At 38.5% G+C, this 17,709-nt stretch overlaps 1 protein-coding gene across 1 annotated transcript in view; it reads right to left on the reverse strand.

Annotated features, from left to right (window-relative positions):
• sav1 (salvador family WW domain containing protein 1) overlaps positions 1–17,709 on the reverse strand; it is a 30,814-nt gene extending 13,105 nt beyond the window's left edge. The window contains exons 1-4 of the mRNA XM_061969069.1: positions 17,456–17,709; positions 12,825–13,304; positions 5,129–5,399; positions 1,328–1,483 (exon numbers count right to left, since the gene is read on the reverse strand). Of these exons, the coding sequence (XP_061825053.1) occupies positions 1,328–1,483; positions 5,129–5,399; positions 12,825–13,304; positions 17,456–17,549 (1,001 nt within the window). The 5' untranslated portion in view covers positions 17,550–17,709. The remainder of the gene's footprint in view (positions 1–1,327; positions 1,484–5,128; positions 5,400–12,824; positions 13,305–17,455) is intronic.

The raw sequence follows: 17,709 nt of genomic DNA on the forward strand, positions 1-17,709 counted from the left end.
TCCTGGCCCGCCTGCAGTCCAGACCTGTCTCCCATCGAAAATGTGTGGCGCATTATGAAGCGTAAAATACGACAGCGGAGACCCCGGACTGTTGAACGACTGAAGCTCTACATAAAACAAGAATTGGAAAGAATTCCACTTTCAAAGCTTCAACAATTAGTTTCCTCAGTTCCCAATCGTTTATTGAGTGTTGTTAAAAGAAAAGGTGATGTAACACAGTGGTGAACATGCCCTTTCTCAACTACTTTGGCACGTGTTGCAGCCATGAAATTCTAAGTTAATTATTATTTGCAAAAAAAAAAAAAAAGTTTATGAGTTTGAACATCAAATATCTTGTCTTTGTAGTGCATTCAATTGAATATGGGTTGAAAAGGATTTGCAAATCATTGTATTCAGTTTATATTTACATCTAACACAATTTCCCAACTCATATGGAAACGGGGTTTGTATATATATATATATATATATATATATATATATATATATATATATATATATATATATATATACATACTAATATATATACACACATACAGTATATATATATATATATTTATATATACATATACATACATACACACACGCACACATGTATATACATATATATATATACATATACATACATTACACACACTACACACACACACACACACACTACACACACACACACACACACACACACACACAAACACACACACGCACGCACGCACGCACCCACACACACACACACACACACACACACACACACACACACACACACACACACACACACACACACACACACACACACTACAGGCCAAAAGTTTGGACACACCTCATTCAATGCGTTTTCTTTATTTTCATGACTATTTACATTGTAGATTGTCACTGAAGGCATCAAAACTATGAATGAACACATGTGGAGTTATGTACTTTACAAAAAAAGGTGAAATAACTGAAAATATGTTTTATATTCTAGTTTCTTCAAAATAGCCACCCTATGCTCTGATTACTGCTTTGCACACGCTTGGCATTCTCTCAATGAGCTTGAAGAGGTGGGCACCTGAAATGGTTTTCACTTCACAGGTGTCATAGTTTTGATGCCTTCAGTGACAATCTACAATGTAAATAGTCTTCAAAATAAAGAAAACGCATTGAAATGAGAAGGTGTGTCCAAACCTTTGGCCTGTACTGTATAAATAGAAGATGAGGTAGATCACCTCGACTTGGTTATTAGAAAAGTCGCTCGCCTGCTGAAAAAGTGTGGGCACCCCTGATTTATGCTATATAAAACCAATTTAAGACTTATCACTTGAAATCCAAACAAAGGTTGGCTCCAAATACTCACTTGAGGGGGGCGCGGGCGTAAACCTGTAGCCAGTCCGGGATCTCGGCGGTGTGGTATGGGTTGGCTGGCACCAGCACCGGCTGGTTCCTCTCAGCAGGCCGCGGCTGATAGGCGACTGGAGGCGGTAGAGGCGGCGGCTGGTCGTAGCGAGGAACGCTAGAACAAAGGCATCATTGGATTAAATGTGTGATTGTGTCCACCGTACGACACGTGAAATGAGGATGCTGTTCCACGCCAGTCTTACGGGTAGCCGTAGGGATGTAACGATATAAAAATATCATATTACGGTTATGTTGACCAAAATTATCTTGATTACATAATTATCGCAGTATTGTTAAATGTGTTAAAAAATTACTAAATTATTTTTATTGAATCTTTTTTTTTTTTACTTATTGCATGTTTTTATGTTTATGTCGTAAGTAATTTGTGCTTTTAACTATAGTGTGTGACTGCTACTGATTGTTTTTGTATGTATTTATGAAACCTGCTTTTGCTGCCCTCTCGGTCAGGTCACTAATGTAAAAGATTTGAATCAATGAGTTTTTACCTGGTAAAATAAAGATAAATGAAAAAAAACAAAAAAAATTTATTTTAACAACTAAGATAAATAGACACACAATATACTTTCTTGGCAGAGACAACAATAAATTGTGTTCTGGCTTCATAAGAGCCATATTATTTGTATTTGTATGTTTATATTCTTCCATTTTAGAATTAAACTTTTTATTTTATTTTAAATACCATAAATTCCGGACTATAGGCCGCTACTATTTTCCTAAACTTTGAACCCTGCAGCTTATAAGACAGTGTGGCCAATTTATCGATTTTTCTTCGCTGACGGCCATAATAAAAACAGTTTTAAATAAAAAACAAGCAAATTCACTGAGGTGTTTTATCGTCTGTGCTATGGTTCCATCTTTTGGACGAGTTTGCTCACTGCAGGTGCTGCAGTGTCCTATATTTAGTGCTTTCAACTGGAAGTAGAGTGCCATTCAGTCTTTTTAGCCATCCATTGCGTCCACTCTAAGCAACGTTTGTAAGTTTTACAGTATAATTTAAACAGTTTATACTTTCTAAACCGTCCCATGTGTGATGTCTGTGTGTTTTCTGTTTTGTTTGATCAGCCGTTTTACTGCCGTGTTACAGGCACCCTTTGGAAACAATTAAGGTGTGTAAATAAACATTTACAGAATATTTTTGTGTAAATAACTCATTTTGCAACAAATATATCTGCGGCTTGCGGTGTGACTAATATATGGAAAAATATTTTTCCCCCTAAAATTTTGCGGGTGCATCTTATATATTATAGTAAAAAAAATACGGTAAATACAAATTGTGTGTTCACTTTGCTTCAGTTACGGTTTATGTGACGTCACGCAAGTTCCTTTCCCGTTGAAGACACCTCTGTCCGTTTCAACACAACACTGTGGAGTTTATATGGATTCCTTTGTGCTAAGACAGCACAGCCTGTATGTTCAATGTGAGTGTATTAGTAAATGAGTTTAGATTGAGATATGATATCGGTATAAATATCGATTCACATCCGAATAGCCATTCTTACTCAACAAAATTATAAATCAACTATACATTTTCTAAATTGATTTAAATATACCGTATTTTTCGGACTATAAGGCGTACTTAAAATCCTTTCATTTTCTCAAAAATCGACAGTGCACCTTATAACCCGGTGTGCCTAATGTACGGCATAATTCTGGTTGTGCTTACAGACCTCGAAGCTATTTTATTTGGTACACAGTGTAATAAGAGTGACCTGTAGATGGCAGTCACACATAAGAGGTACGCCAGTAAACGACACCAACACTTTAAATGTTCCATTGAGAATATAGAACATTACACACGGCGCTCAAAAATCTGTCAAAATGTTTTACCATGACTTCGGTAAACTATGAAGCGGCACCGCTTAATGGATTGTCAGTGCATTAAACATACCGGTACCACTTTTATTATGAAGCGTGTATAAGGATCGCAAAATGGCACCTATTAGCAGACATTATCTGGCGTTTTGTTTCGCAATATTATGCAAAACCAACTTTTCTTACCTTCTGTTACCTGCTGATCTGTATTTTGGATCTGCATAAGTAGTGAAGATATGCGCATGTCCACCATTGTAGTCCGTGCCGATACCGTAGTCGATAAGCTTCTTCTTTTTCTCTATCTTCTCGTTATGGGACATTCAACTTCTGCTGTTGCCATTTGTAATATAAAGTAGTGTAAAGTACTTACTTACATCTGTCAGTAGACTAGCTGTTAAAGCGCTAAAAACAATTCACCCACGGAACTTTAGTTATTAGAGGGTTCCGGTCGGACGTTTTTTCACGGGACACATTGAGCCACGGACGATTTATTATTGATTTAGGTCAAGTTTGAATGTCATTAAAACAGTTAGCTCCATTCTTTGACACTTCTTCCACCCCCGTCCTTGCACGCTACACCGCTACAATAAAGATGACGGGGAGAAAACGCTGCATAAGGTGAGCCACATAGGTAAGACCACCCACAAAACGGCGCATCCTAAAGAGACGCTCAGAAAGCTACTTGAAGATGAATCGTAAAACATCATCTATGCAACACTTTCACCAAAGAACCACCATCACATGTTATGTAGACCACAAGACAGTGTTTTAAATCTAGAAAAAAATCATAATATGACCCCTTTAATGCGTATGAAAATAGACCTGAATAGACCCGCTCATCGCCAGTGCGCCTTTTAATCCGGTGCGCCTTATGGTCCGAAAAATACGGCATCTATTTTTATACGTAAGAATCATTTTAGAATTGTAAAAAGACCATTACTAGGAAATGGATATCCCAGGAGAGCCCAACTTTGAAGCAATGGATGGAAACAACAATGGACATACCGTATATAAAATGGAAAAGATTGCCTTTATTAATTATAAATTGGAAAAATTTACTTCATACTGGGAAAATTGGGTCAACTATGTCACGCCCCATAAACCTGACTTTAATTTTTCAAATTAGTGATTGTACTGCAAAAAAAAATAAAGGGATTACTCCCTATATGTGTATATGTATGTATGTATATACGGTATATGTATATATATATTTATATGTGTGTGTATATATATATATATATGTATCTGTTTATATTTTATTTCTGATTATTATTATTATTAATGTATTATTATTTATTTTCTTTTTTTCTTTGTTCATTTAATCGATGTATTTGTAGATATTTTGTTGTTGTTGTTGTTTCTTTCTTTTTTGGGGGGGGTGGTATGGGTGGGATATAAACAAAAATATTTTGACATTTAGGGCAGACAATAGATTATGATTTATGTGAATATGATGTAATGGATAGGAATGTCTGATGCTGGATGTCAATAAAAAAAAAAAAGAAAAAATAAATAAATAAATAAAAAAGAACAATTTTATAAAACGTTTTGTAGGCCATCTCTATGCAACCAGAAGGAGCTTTTCTAACTTGTAACTCGTTTTGAAAACAATTCATTATAATTATTATACCAAATATTACATTGCGAGAATCGGTTTGATTTGAGAATCATGTTGAATTGTGAATCGATTCTGAATCAAATCTTCAAACCCAGGAATCAGAATCAAATCGTTAGCTGAACAAAGATTCTCACTCCTATTTATTACCGTTTATTGTAACATCCCTAAGTGGCTGTAATACACGATATAATATTTGAACTATTTTATTTTTATTTTACACAGGTCTATCTGCTGGACCTGGTGGGTCACTGCCCCACATAGCACCAATGCAAGCAGACAAAAAGTGCTGAGAATTGACAATGACAATACCTGGGAGCGCAGGGGTGCCGATACTGCGCCCTCTTGTTGATGTGGTCCACGTAATAGACCCCGAACTCGGCTGACTCAACCTTCTCCCAGCCTGGTGGGAGCCCTTCCCTCTCCAGAGGGTGGCTCCAGTGCGTAGTGTTGGTGTTGTGGTCGATGTAGTACTTCCTGCCGCGGATGGTCCAGTCCACAGTCCAGCCGCCGGGGAGAGGCATGTCATCCGCCGTCAGATTGGAGAGGTTCCCCAGGGACTTGGCCTGTATTCGACCTATGCCTGGGGAGGAGAGCAAATATAGATTTTGTTTTATGAGTGCTTAAAGGGAGCCAGCGAGATGTCTGACCAAACATTCAAAGAGAGAGAGAGAGAGTGGCTGCAGGCCAAAAGTGGCCTTTGGGAAGAACTGATAGTTTTGGGAGAGTTCAAAACCATCACGTTGGGAACTATGAGGAATGCGAGGCATTAGGATGTGATTGGCAGGATGGGAGAGGAATGCTGCTGTAAAAGAGGGAACACAAGGGTGCCAAACTGGGTCGCTTGAGGGACTGATTATACAAGAATCCACACCACAAAAATCTTTCTGACGCCTCTTCAGGATATTTTTAGGATTGTTACACTCAAACTTACTTTTGATACTACTTTCAGAGCTTATCATTATCAGTGTTTCCCCCAGAAAATATGATATGGGCATAAGATATGAAATAAGATATGGGCATCTACATCAACTATATGATTTGCCTGAGAAGCTGGACAGGACAAAAAAAAAAAAAAAAAAATCAAAGAAAATCAAAATAAAATAAAATAAATTAAAACTTTAGTTTAGGCGGTGGCTCTTTGTTGTTAAGGCGGCCGCCTTAACAACCAAGCGCTGCGGGAAACCCTGAATATTACTGTATGTACACATTTTGACAACTAGGTGTCCCACTTGCTAGAAAAGTAACTGCTGTCCATATTAAGAATGAGTAACCAATTATTTATAAAGTGTAGTGCAGAGGTCCCCAAACTACAGCACGCGGGCCACATACGGCCCGCCAGCGTCCCACATACGGCCCGCCAGCGTCCCACATACGGCCCGCCAGCGTCCCAAAAAAAAGTTATTTATTTATTTATAATTTTTTTAATCTGTCCTTTTGAGCCCATCCAGCAATCCATTTTCTACCGCCTGTAACTCTCGGGGTCTCCTAGCCGCTCAGGCAAATCATAATGTCTAAAAACGCATTTTACCATCGATAACGCAAACCGGCAATTTCAGTCAATTAGTGCACAACGGTAAAAAATGGCGAAGTCGTTGGGGAAACGTAAAATACTCAGAGTGTAGCGTTTTTAAACATCAGTGGACATATGACCTTTTTTTGTTCAGTGTAAGGAAAAGAAAAAGGCAGTTTGTCTCATCTGTAATGACACCAATTATATATATATATATATATATATATATATACATATATACATATATACATGTATATATGTGTGTGTGTGCGTGTACGTACATGTTTTTGTTCACTGTAAGGAAAAGGCAGTTTGTGCACGCGCACACACACACATTTTTTTTAACCCAATGCGGCCCCCGAGTCAAAAAGTTTGGGGACCCCTGGTGTAGTGCATGGCGGCAACCAGCAGAGGCGCTTTTTATTCATTCTCAACTAGTTTGTGGTCTAAAGTCCGCGTTGTCTCTAAGCCTTCTCTTGTAGTAGCTTAGCAAGCTCCCAATATAGTTGGTATACATTTGAATAAAATATTTTCAAAACAGGTTACAAAACCTCCTCTTGGCTGCTGACGTATGATATGTACACGCAGCAGCAAATAAGAACGCCTAAAAAAACATATTTACAAAAAAATCTTAATAAAAAAAAGAACCCTGAATCGATTTTTTTCAGTCCACCAAGCGTACAACCCACCTTTTTCTCAGATTTCAGGTCACCATTTGCAATAAAGACAATTTATTGTAGGCAAATAAGAAATACATTTCCACACTTTGCACTATTTTGTTACACTTTATTAAGCATTTCTTACATATTCCTTATTTTTGCACCTTCATTTTAAGAGGTTATTGTTAAGTGTTCAATATGATTTTAGAATTTTGTTTACATTGATTACGTGTTTTCCATGCCTGTGTTGACATTTCCTTTCCTTTCTGCCTTGATAGCTGAGGGGATTATAATAAGAGGATGGTTACATTTGAAAAAAAATGTTTTAACATTTAATATACTTTTTCGCCTGCTACTTATTTTCCGTAGGTCATAAAAAATATCAATAATTATCCATATGGACAGATATAAAAATACAGTTTTCGGATGGAAGAAAAACAGTAATAATATGCCATAATTTTAGGAAAATTCACTCAAATCTCCATAAAAATTGTGTAGATTCACATTTAAATTTGAAACATGTATCAAATACCATCATCTTACATCTTTTATTTATTCCAATATCCTTGGATAAAAAAATAAAAAGTATTTAGAAAAAAATCCGGCAGATGTTTTCTTGCCTGACATCAATATTTGCCAAATGACATAAAACGGGAGTGTTGTTCCTTTAGGAGATGAGCGACAGATGTGCAAACACAGCTTTGAAAAACATTGAGAGCAGATGCATTCATTGTGTGAATTATCTGCAGCCAACAGCTGCGTCAGGACAATTAGCCTGATGGAGGTTCGTGGTGACTTTGCATGGCGACAGAAAGAAAAGGCTGGGGGAAAAAAAAAAAAGCCAGAATTGCGTCTATGATGAATCTGATACATTTTATAAGGCGGTGACAGTGAGAGAGAAAGAGGCTGCTGGCGGTTGCGGCATGAAGAAGTGGAATGTGAGAAGGCCACAGAAATGTGCGCGCCTCCTCCACAACCTACTCATCATGTCTACTTTTTGCTGCAGGAAAATGTGGATTTTCATGGTCGAAAACAATGTACTTTATCGGGCTGGGCGATATATCGAATATACTCGATTTGTCTCTGTGCGATATAGAAAATGACTATATCGTGATATTCGAGTATACGTTCTCACACAGTTGCTTTTAGCTGCGGGCATTACACTACGGGTGTTTCTCAACTCTTTTTGTCTCTCCTTCTCACAGAGAGATAAAACAAGCGCACCTTCTCTCGCGGAGCAGAGAGGTAGCGGCATGGGTAACGTTAGCTGCGATGCTAGCGGTGCGAGTGGTAATACGAGAGAAAGAAGGTGCGAATCTGGTAACAAATGAAGGAAGAAGAATTAATTCCCAAGAAAAACAGCACGGGATCCATTGTCTGGCGGTGGTTTGGCTTCAAGCGGGAAGATGTTGAACAGACAACCGTAATATGTCAAGTGTGGGGCAAAAGAGTTGCTGCAAAAAGTAGCATTATTGCTAATTTGTAGCATCATTTGAAAAGCCACCCGCTGGAGAATGAAGAGTGCTTGAAACTCCGCATGTCAACATCTCCGGCCGGTGCCACACCCAACAAAATGCCCAAGCAACCATTTCCACATCAACACCGTATGTAACAAATAGTCAACAACAGAAGGAGATAACGTCTGCAGGAACCTAGCACATAGCGAAGGACATACACTATTTGATTTCCTATTATGCAGCTCATTTTTATTTGACACTTATTGAAATATCTTGTGTGACATCATGCACAAAAGTGCACTTTATTTGTTTTAAACTATTGTAGTGGCATTCTGTGCAAAAAGTGCACTTTAATTTAGTGTTGTTTTGATATGTCATCTTAGTGACATCATGCACAAAAGTGCATTAATAGTTTGTTTTAAAATGTCTCTGACAATCTTGCACTTTCTGTTTTGAAATGACATGAATGTTTGTGCCACTGCTTAGTAACTGTTTAATAAATACACTTTTGGTCAATTGACTTAGTTGTGATTTCCCTCTCTGCATGAAAGTTTAAAATGAGCATATATTAATGCAGTATGAAGAAGAATGTTTTAATGTAGACACATAGAATCATCATACTGCTGTGATTATATGCATCAAGTGTTCATTCAAGGCTAAGGCAAAATATCGAGATATATATCGTGTATCGTGACATGGCCTAAAAATATCGAGATATTAATAAAAGGCCATATCGCCCAGCCCTACTTTATTATCATTCATTCCAGGATTATCGTCAATAATGCAATAAGGTTGTTATATGGGATCTGCACTTTTTTGATTGCTATCAATTAGAATTATGATGATTTAAAAAAAAAAAAAATTAAAGAAACAAAATAAATGGAAGATTTTACCTAATCAAATTAATATATTTCATCGTTTCAGCCCTAATGTATACAGCCCGATATATATATATATATATGTATATCTCTATACTTCTGTCAAGCTGTACACTGACTACTCTGAAGTGTGAGTATACCCAAGAGTACTTTCTTTCCAATATAGAATTAAAAAAACGTGCAATGCGGGTGATTACTGACCAGTCTGCATGTGGATGCAAGGTTAAAAGACGGGTTTGGCACAGTCAGCTGTTAGCCATGTTTGCTATTATAAAAGACACATTGAAAGAAGAAGAAACTGTTGTTGTTGTTGTTGTTGTTGAGTCCTAAGAAGCCGACCTACATTCCTTTCACGCTGACTTAAGTGTGACGCACATAAGGAGCATCGGGAACGGATGTGAAAAGACTTGTTTATGTGCTGGGATCTATCTTTAAACATGCCGCATCATCATCTTCGCTTCAGATGCGCAACAAAAGCCTTCTTCTTCTACCACAATGATATTTACAATATGGCTGTGTGGGGCTGAAAATGTGCTTCAGTCCAAATGACAGCACAAACAGCCACTAGGGGGAATCTGTACATCGTGTTTATTAACCTGAACATGACACTGTATTTTTACACTGCAAACATCTGAAAATGTCAAGTCGTCTTATATTCAGGGTCAATTCCACAGGCTCCAGCCACTCAAGATTTCAAAATGGGTCGAGAAAAAAATCAGGAAAAATTCAATTTTTGCAGTACTCCTTCAATCAGCGGCAGAGGCAACGCTCCTCTCATAGACCATCTTTGACTTTTGTTTCCTCTTTTGATTTATGTTTGCAGACAGGACAATCACTCTTCTGCATTCTTGTTGACAAAATAGTTCTACTTCCCAGTAAACGACTCTCTTTCTTTATAAACCATCTTTGACAATAGGCTCATGTGGTAAATAGACAATCTATGTTAGGTACGGGACCATCACTCCTGACGGTTATTAAGTACGTAAAATGTGAACAATTGAGTTGAATAATCCTGGTTCGGATCTTTATAAAAAAAGGTGTCGTCTTATTATTATTATTATTATATGTACTTTGTGGGCCACCAAACAATTAGATTTGGCGCTACCCGTCCGCCATCGTTCATAAACACATTATAATGGGACTGTCATGAATGAAGATTAGGGATGTCCGATAATGGCTTTTTGCCGATATCCAATATTCCGATATTGTCCAACTATTTAATTACCGATACCGATATCAACCGATACCGATATCAACCGATATATACAGTCGTGGAATTAACACATTATTATGAATAATTTAGACAACCAGGTATGGTGAAGATAAGGTACTTTTAAAAAAAATTAATAAAATAAAATAAGATAAATAAATTACAAACATTTTCTTGAATAAAAAAGAAAGTAAAACAATATAAAAACAGTTACATTGAAACTAGTAATTAATGATAAATAGTAAAATTAACTGTTAAAGGTTAGTACTATCAGTGGACCAGCAGCACGCACAATCATGTGTGCTTACGGACTGTATCCCTTGCAGACTGTATTGATATATATTAATATATAATGTAGGAACCAGAATATTAATAACAGAAAGAAACAACCCTTTTGTATGAATGAGTGTGAATGGGGGAGGGAGGTATTTTGGGTTGGTGCACTAATTGTAAGTGTATCTTGTGTTTTTTATGTTGATTTAATTAAAAAAAAAAATTAAAAAAATGATACCGATAAAAAAAAAACCCGATACCGATAATTTCCGATATTACATTTTAACGCATTTATTGGCAGGCCGATATTATCGGACATCTCTAATGAAGATTGTTGTTATATAGCTGTACAGTAGGTGGCACCGTGGCAGTATGCATTGTAACGAGCATAAGAAACCATAGAATTTGGGATCAGTGTTGCCCACTCAGTGACTTTGTCGCTATATTTAGCAAGTAATGGCTCTTCTCAACAAGCGACATGTGGCGCTGTAGGCCCCTCCCCCCATCTAAAAGCACTCTCTGTCTGGTTTGCGACAAGGGATGTGACGATATGAACATTTCATATTACGGTTATCATTAATATTGCTGTATTAGTGAATGTGTTCAAAGAGGTTCTTAAATGTACAGTATTGACGTTAACATTTGCAGCCCTTTGAGACACTCGTGATTTAGGGCTATATATGTAAACTTTGATTGATTGATGACATTTAAGATAGCTAGCAATTAGTGTGCTACCGTATCTGCCTCTACAGGAAATAATTTTTCAAAGTGCGGTAGTTAGGGATGTTCCGAACCGGGTTTTGCGCTGCTGATTCCCGATCATCCATGAGGGAGATCTGCAGATACCAATACCAATCATATGTATTAATTGTACATTTTTCACTGTATTTATGGTGAATGCTATTGTCAGTTTAAAAATCTCCACGCAATATTCAAACTCGGAAACATGAACAAAAAAAGATTAAAATATATATTATATATATAAATATATATATATATATATATATATATATATATATATATATATATATATATATATATATATATATATATATATATAATATATATTAGGGGTGTAACGGTACGTGTATTTGAATTGAACCGTTTTGGTACGGGGGTTCCGGTTCGGTTCGGATGTGTACCGAACGAGTTTCCACACAGACATATTAAGTAGCGTAACGCACGTTGTGTAAACAATGCACACCGAGGCACAACACACGGCATGCTAGCAGCTAACGGGCTACGATAGACTGACCATACGTCCTCTTTTCACCGGATATGTCCTCTTTTGCGTAGCTGTCAGGGCGGAGTTTTTTAAATGCCTCAAATGTCCGGCATTTTGAGTTAGGGTTGCCTGTATTTTCAATGTACGTTCAGGGTTAAGAAGGGGTTAAAAACAAAACAAATTGTGTGGTGAGGGAGGGGCAGAGACAGAGAGAGAGAGAGAGAGTTATGATAAACGCGCATGCGTCGCCAGGCTCTGCTTTTTATCCATAGATTTATCAAATTCAATTTTTTATTATCTATAGCAGGGGTGTCAAAAGTGTGCCCCGGAGGCCATTTGCGGCCCACAGCTAATGTTTTAAAGGCCCACGGCACATTCTAAAAATACTATTAAAATAAACAAAAACATAACAAAAGTGAAATAAAAAAGCTTAAAGGTTAAATGTAATTTAGAAAAAGTTGCAATGTTGACTAATAAAACAAAGCTGTTTTTTTTTTCTTTCAAACTGTCATTGCTCAAAACATAATATTGAATCAAAATCAATGTTATTATGAATTATTGACCTATCCAAGGTTCCCATTACTTCACATCAAATATTCTACTAAGAAAAATATTTTTGGTGGAAGATTTTGCAAATTTGGTAAATAAATAACCCAAAAATGTATATTTTGTTGTTTTCTTACTGTACTGAAAATGAACCGAACCGTGACCTCTAAATTGAGGTACGTACCGAACCAAAATTTTTGTGTACCGTTACACCCCTATGGCATACGTTGACCAGAATTCCTTTTACCTGAGGGTGGTCTGCTGGAAGCAGGGGGCGTGTGCTGCCGTGGAAGTCTTTGGAAGTTGTGTTCGTTGAGCTCGTAGTAGCGATAGTCGTCAGGGAAGCGCTCCGGGAGCCTCCTCGGCTGCTGCTGCTGCTGCCCGTCGTAGTACGACGCTTCCGAGGGGTAGTAGTAGCGGCCGGTGTCTCCGTTCTCCGACATGGGGCTCACGTCGGTGAGGAAGGACTGCGACGAGCCGCCGTACTCGTGGGGCAACTCGCCCAAGCTGCGGGGCAGGTAAGGGGGCGCCGATAAGCGGTGGCTCTCGCGGCGGGCCACCTCGTGAGGGGGCCGCTGCACGGGGGGTCGTAGGAAGCTCTTGTTGCGGGACACCACGGGATCACGGCTGGTGGCCATGGGGTAGACAGCGGGTCCCATGTCGGGTAGGGGCACGTCGGTGCGTCGGTGCATGGTGGGTCCATGGCGGATGAATGAGGGCATAAGATCTGAAAGAAGAAGAAAAATATTTTCACTTATGCTTTTTTTACCCTTAGAGGCACAAAACACTCCTTTAAAGCAGTGTTTTTCAACCTTTTCTGAGACAAGGCACATTTTTTTTCATAAAAAAAAATCTCGAGGCACACCACCAGCAGAAAACATTAAAAAAAAAAATTCAGCAGCCAATATTGACAGTAAAAAGTCGTTCTCGCAACCAAGCATGCATCACTATAGCTCTTGTCTCAAAGTAGGTGTACTGTCACCACCTGTCACAAATCACGCCCTGACTTATTTGGAGTTTTTTGGTGTTTTCCTGTGTGTTTTAGTTCTTTTCTTGCGCTCCTGTTTTGTTGTTAATTGTCATGTCATGTATGAATGTACTTTGTGGACGCCGTCTGCTGCTCCGCACGCTGTAAGTCTTTGCTGTCGTCCAGCATTCTGTTTTTTATTTACTTTGCAGCCAGTTCAGTTTTAGCTTCGTTTTGCATAGCCTTCCCTAAGCTTCAATGCCCTTTCTTAGCGGCACTTGCCTTTTGTTTATTTTTGGTTTAAGCATTACCGTATTTTTCGGACTATAAGTCGCAGTTCTTTTCATAGTTTGCGACTTATACTCAGGAGCGACTTATGTGTGAAATTATTAACACATTACCGTAAAATATCAAATAATATTATTTAGCTCATTCACGTAAGAGACTACCGGTAGACGTATACGATTTCATGGGATTTAGCGATTAGGAGTGACAGATTGTTTGGTAAACGTATCGCTTGATTTCTTATTATCAATAAAATATTTTGTTGATTTTGTTTAAAAACTCCTTAAATAAAATAGTGAACATACAAGACAACTTTCTTTTTTTTTAGTAGTAAGTAAGCAAACAAAGGCTCCTAATTTAGTCTGCTGACATATGCAGTAACATATTGTGTCATTTATCTACCTATTATTGAGTCAACATTATTAAGGACAAGTGGTAGAAAATGCCTTATTAATCTACTTGTTCATTTACTGTTAATGTAGATTCCTAATGAAGCCTTAGCTTGACGCTCCTCTACTTTCTCCTGCTCCCGCTTGCTGCGACAACAACAAACAAAACTCCAGACGCTCCTCTTCGTTTTGTATCGTTTACAAAACAATAACGATGTGGGAACAAGTGAATGGCAAAATAGAGCGTGTTTGTTACAGTAAGAAAGAGTTAGAAAAAGTAAGAGTAAGGTCAAAAAACTGTGCGGCTCGATTCCACCATACCTGACTGCCATTACCCATAATACATTGTGTCCAAAACCATATTACCACACAGATCCTTCCGCCATATATGCAATTTAACAGTTACGTCATCAAATTATTTAGACAAATGTAATAATTACAAATAAAGTGTACCTTATAATTATTCTAAGCATGCAAATAAAGTAAATCGTCCCATTTTGGCTGAATAAACATAAAGCACCTTCCATTAAATGTAAATTAACTTAAACAGCATTTAGGCTTCTTTTTTTAATGAAACTTTTATTAGTAGATTGCACAGTACAGTACATATTCCGTACAATTGACCACTAAACGGTAACACCCGAATAAGTTTTTCAACTTGTTTAAGTCGGGGTCCACTAAAATCGAGTCATGGTACAGATATACTGTATACTACCATCATAATACAGTCATCACACAAGTTAATCATCAGATTATATACATTGAATTACTTACATTATTTACAATCCGGGGTGTGGGATGTGGAGGGGGTGGGGGGTTAGGTTTGGTTGATATCAGCACTTCAGTCATCAACAATTGCATCATCAGAGAAATGGACATTGAAACAGTGTAGGTCTGACTTGGTAGGATATGTACAGCGAGCGGTGAACATAGTGAGCTCAGAAAGCATAAGAACAAGTATCTACATTTGATTATTTACAATCCGGGGAGGTGGGATGTAGAAGGGGGAGGGTGTTAGTTTAGGGTTGAAGTTGCCTGGAGGTGTTCTTTTAGTGCGGTTTTGAAGGAGGGTAGAGATGCCCTTTCGTTTACACCTGTTGGGAGTGCATTCCATATTGATGTAGCATAGAAGGAGAATGAGTTAAAGGGGAACATTATCACCAGACCTATGTAAGCGTCAATATATACCTTGATGTTGCAGAAAAAAGACCATATATTTTTTTAATCGATTTCCGAACTCTAAATGGGTGAATTTTGGCGAATTTTAAACGCCTTTCTATTATTCGCTCTCGGAGCGATGACGTCACAACGTGACATCACATCGGGAAGCAATCCGCCATTTTCTCAAACACATTACAAACACAGAGTCAAATCAGCTCTGTTATTTTCCGTTTTTTCGACTGTTTTCCATACCTTGGAGACATCATGCCTCGTCGGTGTGTTGTCGGAGGGTGTAACAACACGAACAGGGACAGATTCAAGTTGCACCAGTGGCCCAAAGATGCCAAAGTGGCAAGAAATTGGACGTTTGTTCCGCACACTTTACCGACGAAAGCTATGCTACGACAGAGATGGCAAGAATGTGTGGATATCCTGCGACACTCAAAGCAGATGCATTTCCAACGATAAAGTCAAAGAAATCTGCCGCCAGACCCCCATTGAATCTGCCGGAGTGTGTGAGCAATTCAGGGACAAAGGACCTCGGTAGCACGGCAAGCAATGGCGGCAGTTTGTTCCCGCAGACGAGCGAGCTAAACCCCCTGGATGTCTTTGCTCACACCGTCCCTTATGCCACCGAAGATGATCAAGAGAAGAATATCGACCCTAGCTTCCCTGGCCTGCTGACATGAGGGTATGTCTACAGAATATATTAATTGATGAAAATTGGGCTGTCTGCACTCTCAAAGTGCATGTTGTTGCCAAATGTATTTCATATGCTGTAAACCTAGTTCATAGTTGTTAGTTTCCTTTAATGCCAAACAAACACATACCAATCGTTAGAAGGCGATCGCCAAATTCGTCCTCGCTTTCTCCCGTGTCGCTGGCTGTCGTGTCGTTTTCGCTTGCATACGGTTCAAACCGATATGGCTCAATAGCTTCAGTTTCTTCTTCAATTTCGTTTTCGCTACCTGCCTCCACACTACAACCATCCGTTTCAATACATGCGTAATCTGTTGAATCGCTTAAGCCGCTGAAATCCGAGTCTGAATCCGAGCTAATGTCGCTATACCTTGCTGTTCTATGCGCCATGTTTGTTTGTGTTGGCATCACTGTGTGACGTCACAGGAAAATGGACGGGTGTATATAACGATGGTTAAAATCAGGCACTTTGAAGCTTTTTGTAGGGATATTGCGTGATGGGTAAAATTTTGAAAAAAACTTCGAAAAATAAAATAAGCCACTGGGAACTGATTTTTAATGGTTTTAACCCTTCTGACATTGTGATAATGTTCCCCTTTAAGACCTTTGTTAGATCGGAATCTGGGTTTAACGTGGTTAGTGGAGCTCCCCCTGGTGTTGTGGTTGTGGCTCCTACAGTTAATATCTGCTTACTTTCTCTTTTAACATGTTCTATCTACATTTCTGTTAAAATGTATTAATCACTTATTCTCCTGTTGTTTGGACACTTTACATTAGTTTTGGATGATACCACAAATTTAGGTATCAATCCGATACCACAGGATCATACATTGGTCATATTCAAAGTACTCATGTGTCCAGGGACATATTCCTGACTAAAAAATGTTTTATTAGTAAGTAAGCAAATAAAGGCTCCTAATTTAGCTGCTGACATATGCAGCAACATATTGTGTCATTTATAATTCTAATATTTTGTCAACATTATTAAGGACTAGTGGTAGAAAATGTATTATTAATCTACTTGTTCATTTACTGTTAATATCAATACAACAAATATATATACTTTTTTTGAAATAGTTTATAGAAGAGAACAAATGGACAATATTAACTTAGTATTAACATCGTTTCACTGTTTTGATGTTAGCATCGAATGCTAACATGGGGCAACTTTTTAAAGCTAGCGTTACACTGACCAGGCTAGGAAAAAGTAGAAAAACTAAATACAAGTGTCTGGCAATACGACTTAAACTATGTTTTCGAAGTCCCAACTGTTGCTTGATAGACGTTGTAGGTTGAATAAACAGTTGTGGTAAAGCGAGAAAGAGCAGGCTAGGCTAGGCTAGGCTAAGGTTAGCATGCTAGCCGCCTGTTGCTTACTTGTGAGTAGCGGCGACGTCTCCTTCTTCACGTACTTGCCGTGCACTTCTGCTGGCTTCGACGACTCGCTTTTACTCTTCTTTCGTGAGAGCATAACTCCACTGTGTGTCGGCGGTCACCATCAACAACACGTCGCCGACATTCCGCCCCACCCTCCTCCTCCTCCTCGCCCGGCGCCGAAAGAGAACATTTTGTTGCGGCTTCGGAGGCGCGTTAGCCTGCAGCCTGCTGGTGTAGACTGGAGCGGATCACCA

Source organism: Nerophis lumbriciformis, linkage group LG08 (assembly GCF_033978685.3).
Source record: "Nerophis lumbriciformis linkage group LG08, RoL_Nlum_v2.1, whole genome shotgun sequence".
Taxonomy (NCBI): Eukaryota; Metazoa; Chordata; class Actinopteri; order Syngnathiformes; family Syngnathidae; genus Nerophis; species Nerophis lumbriciformis.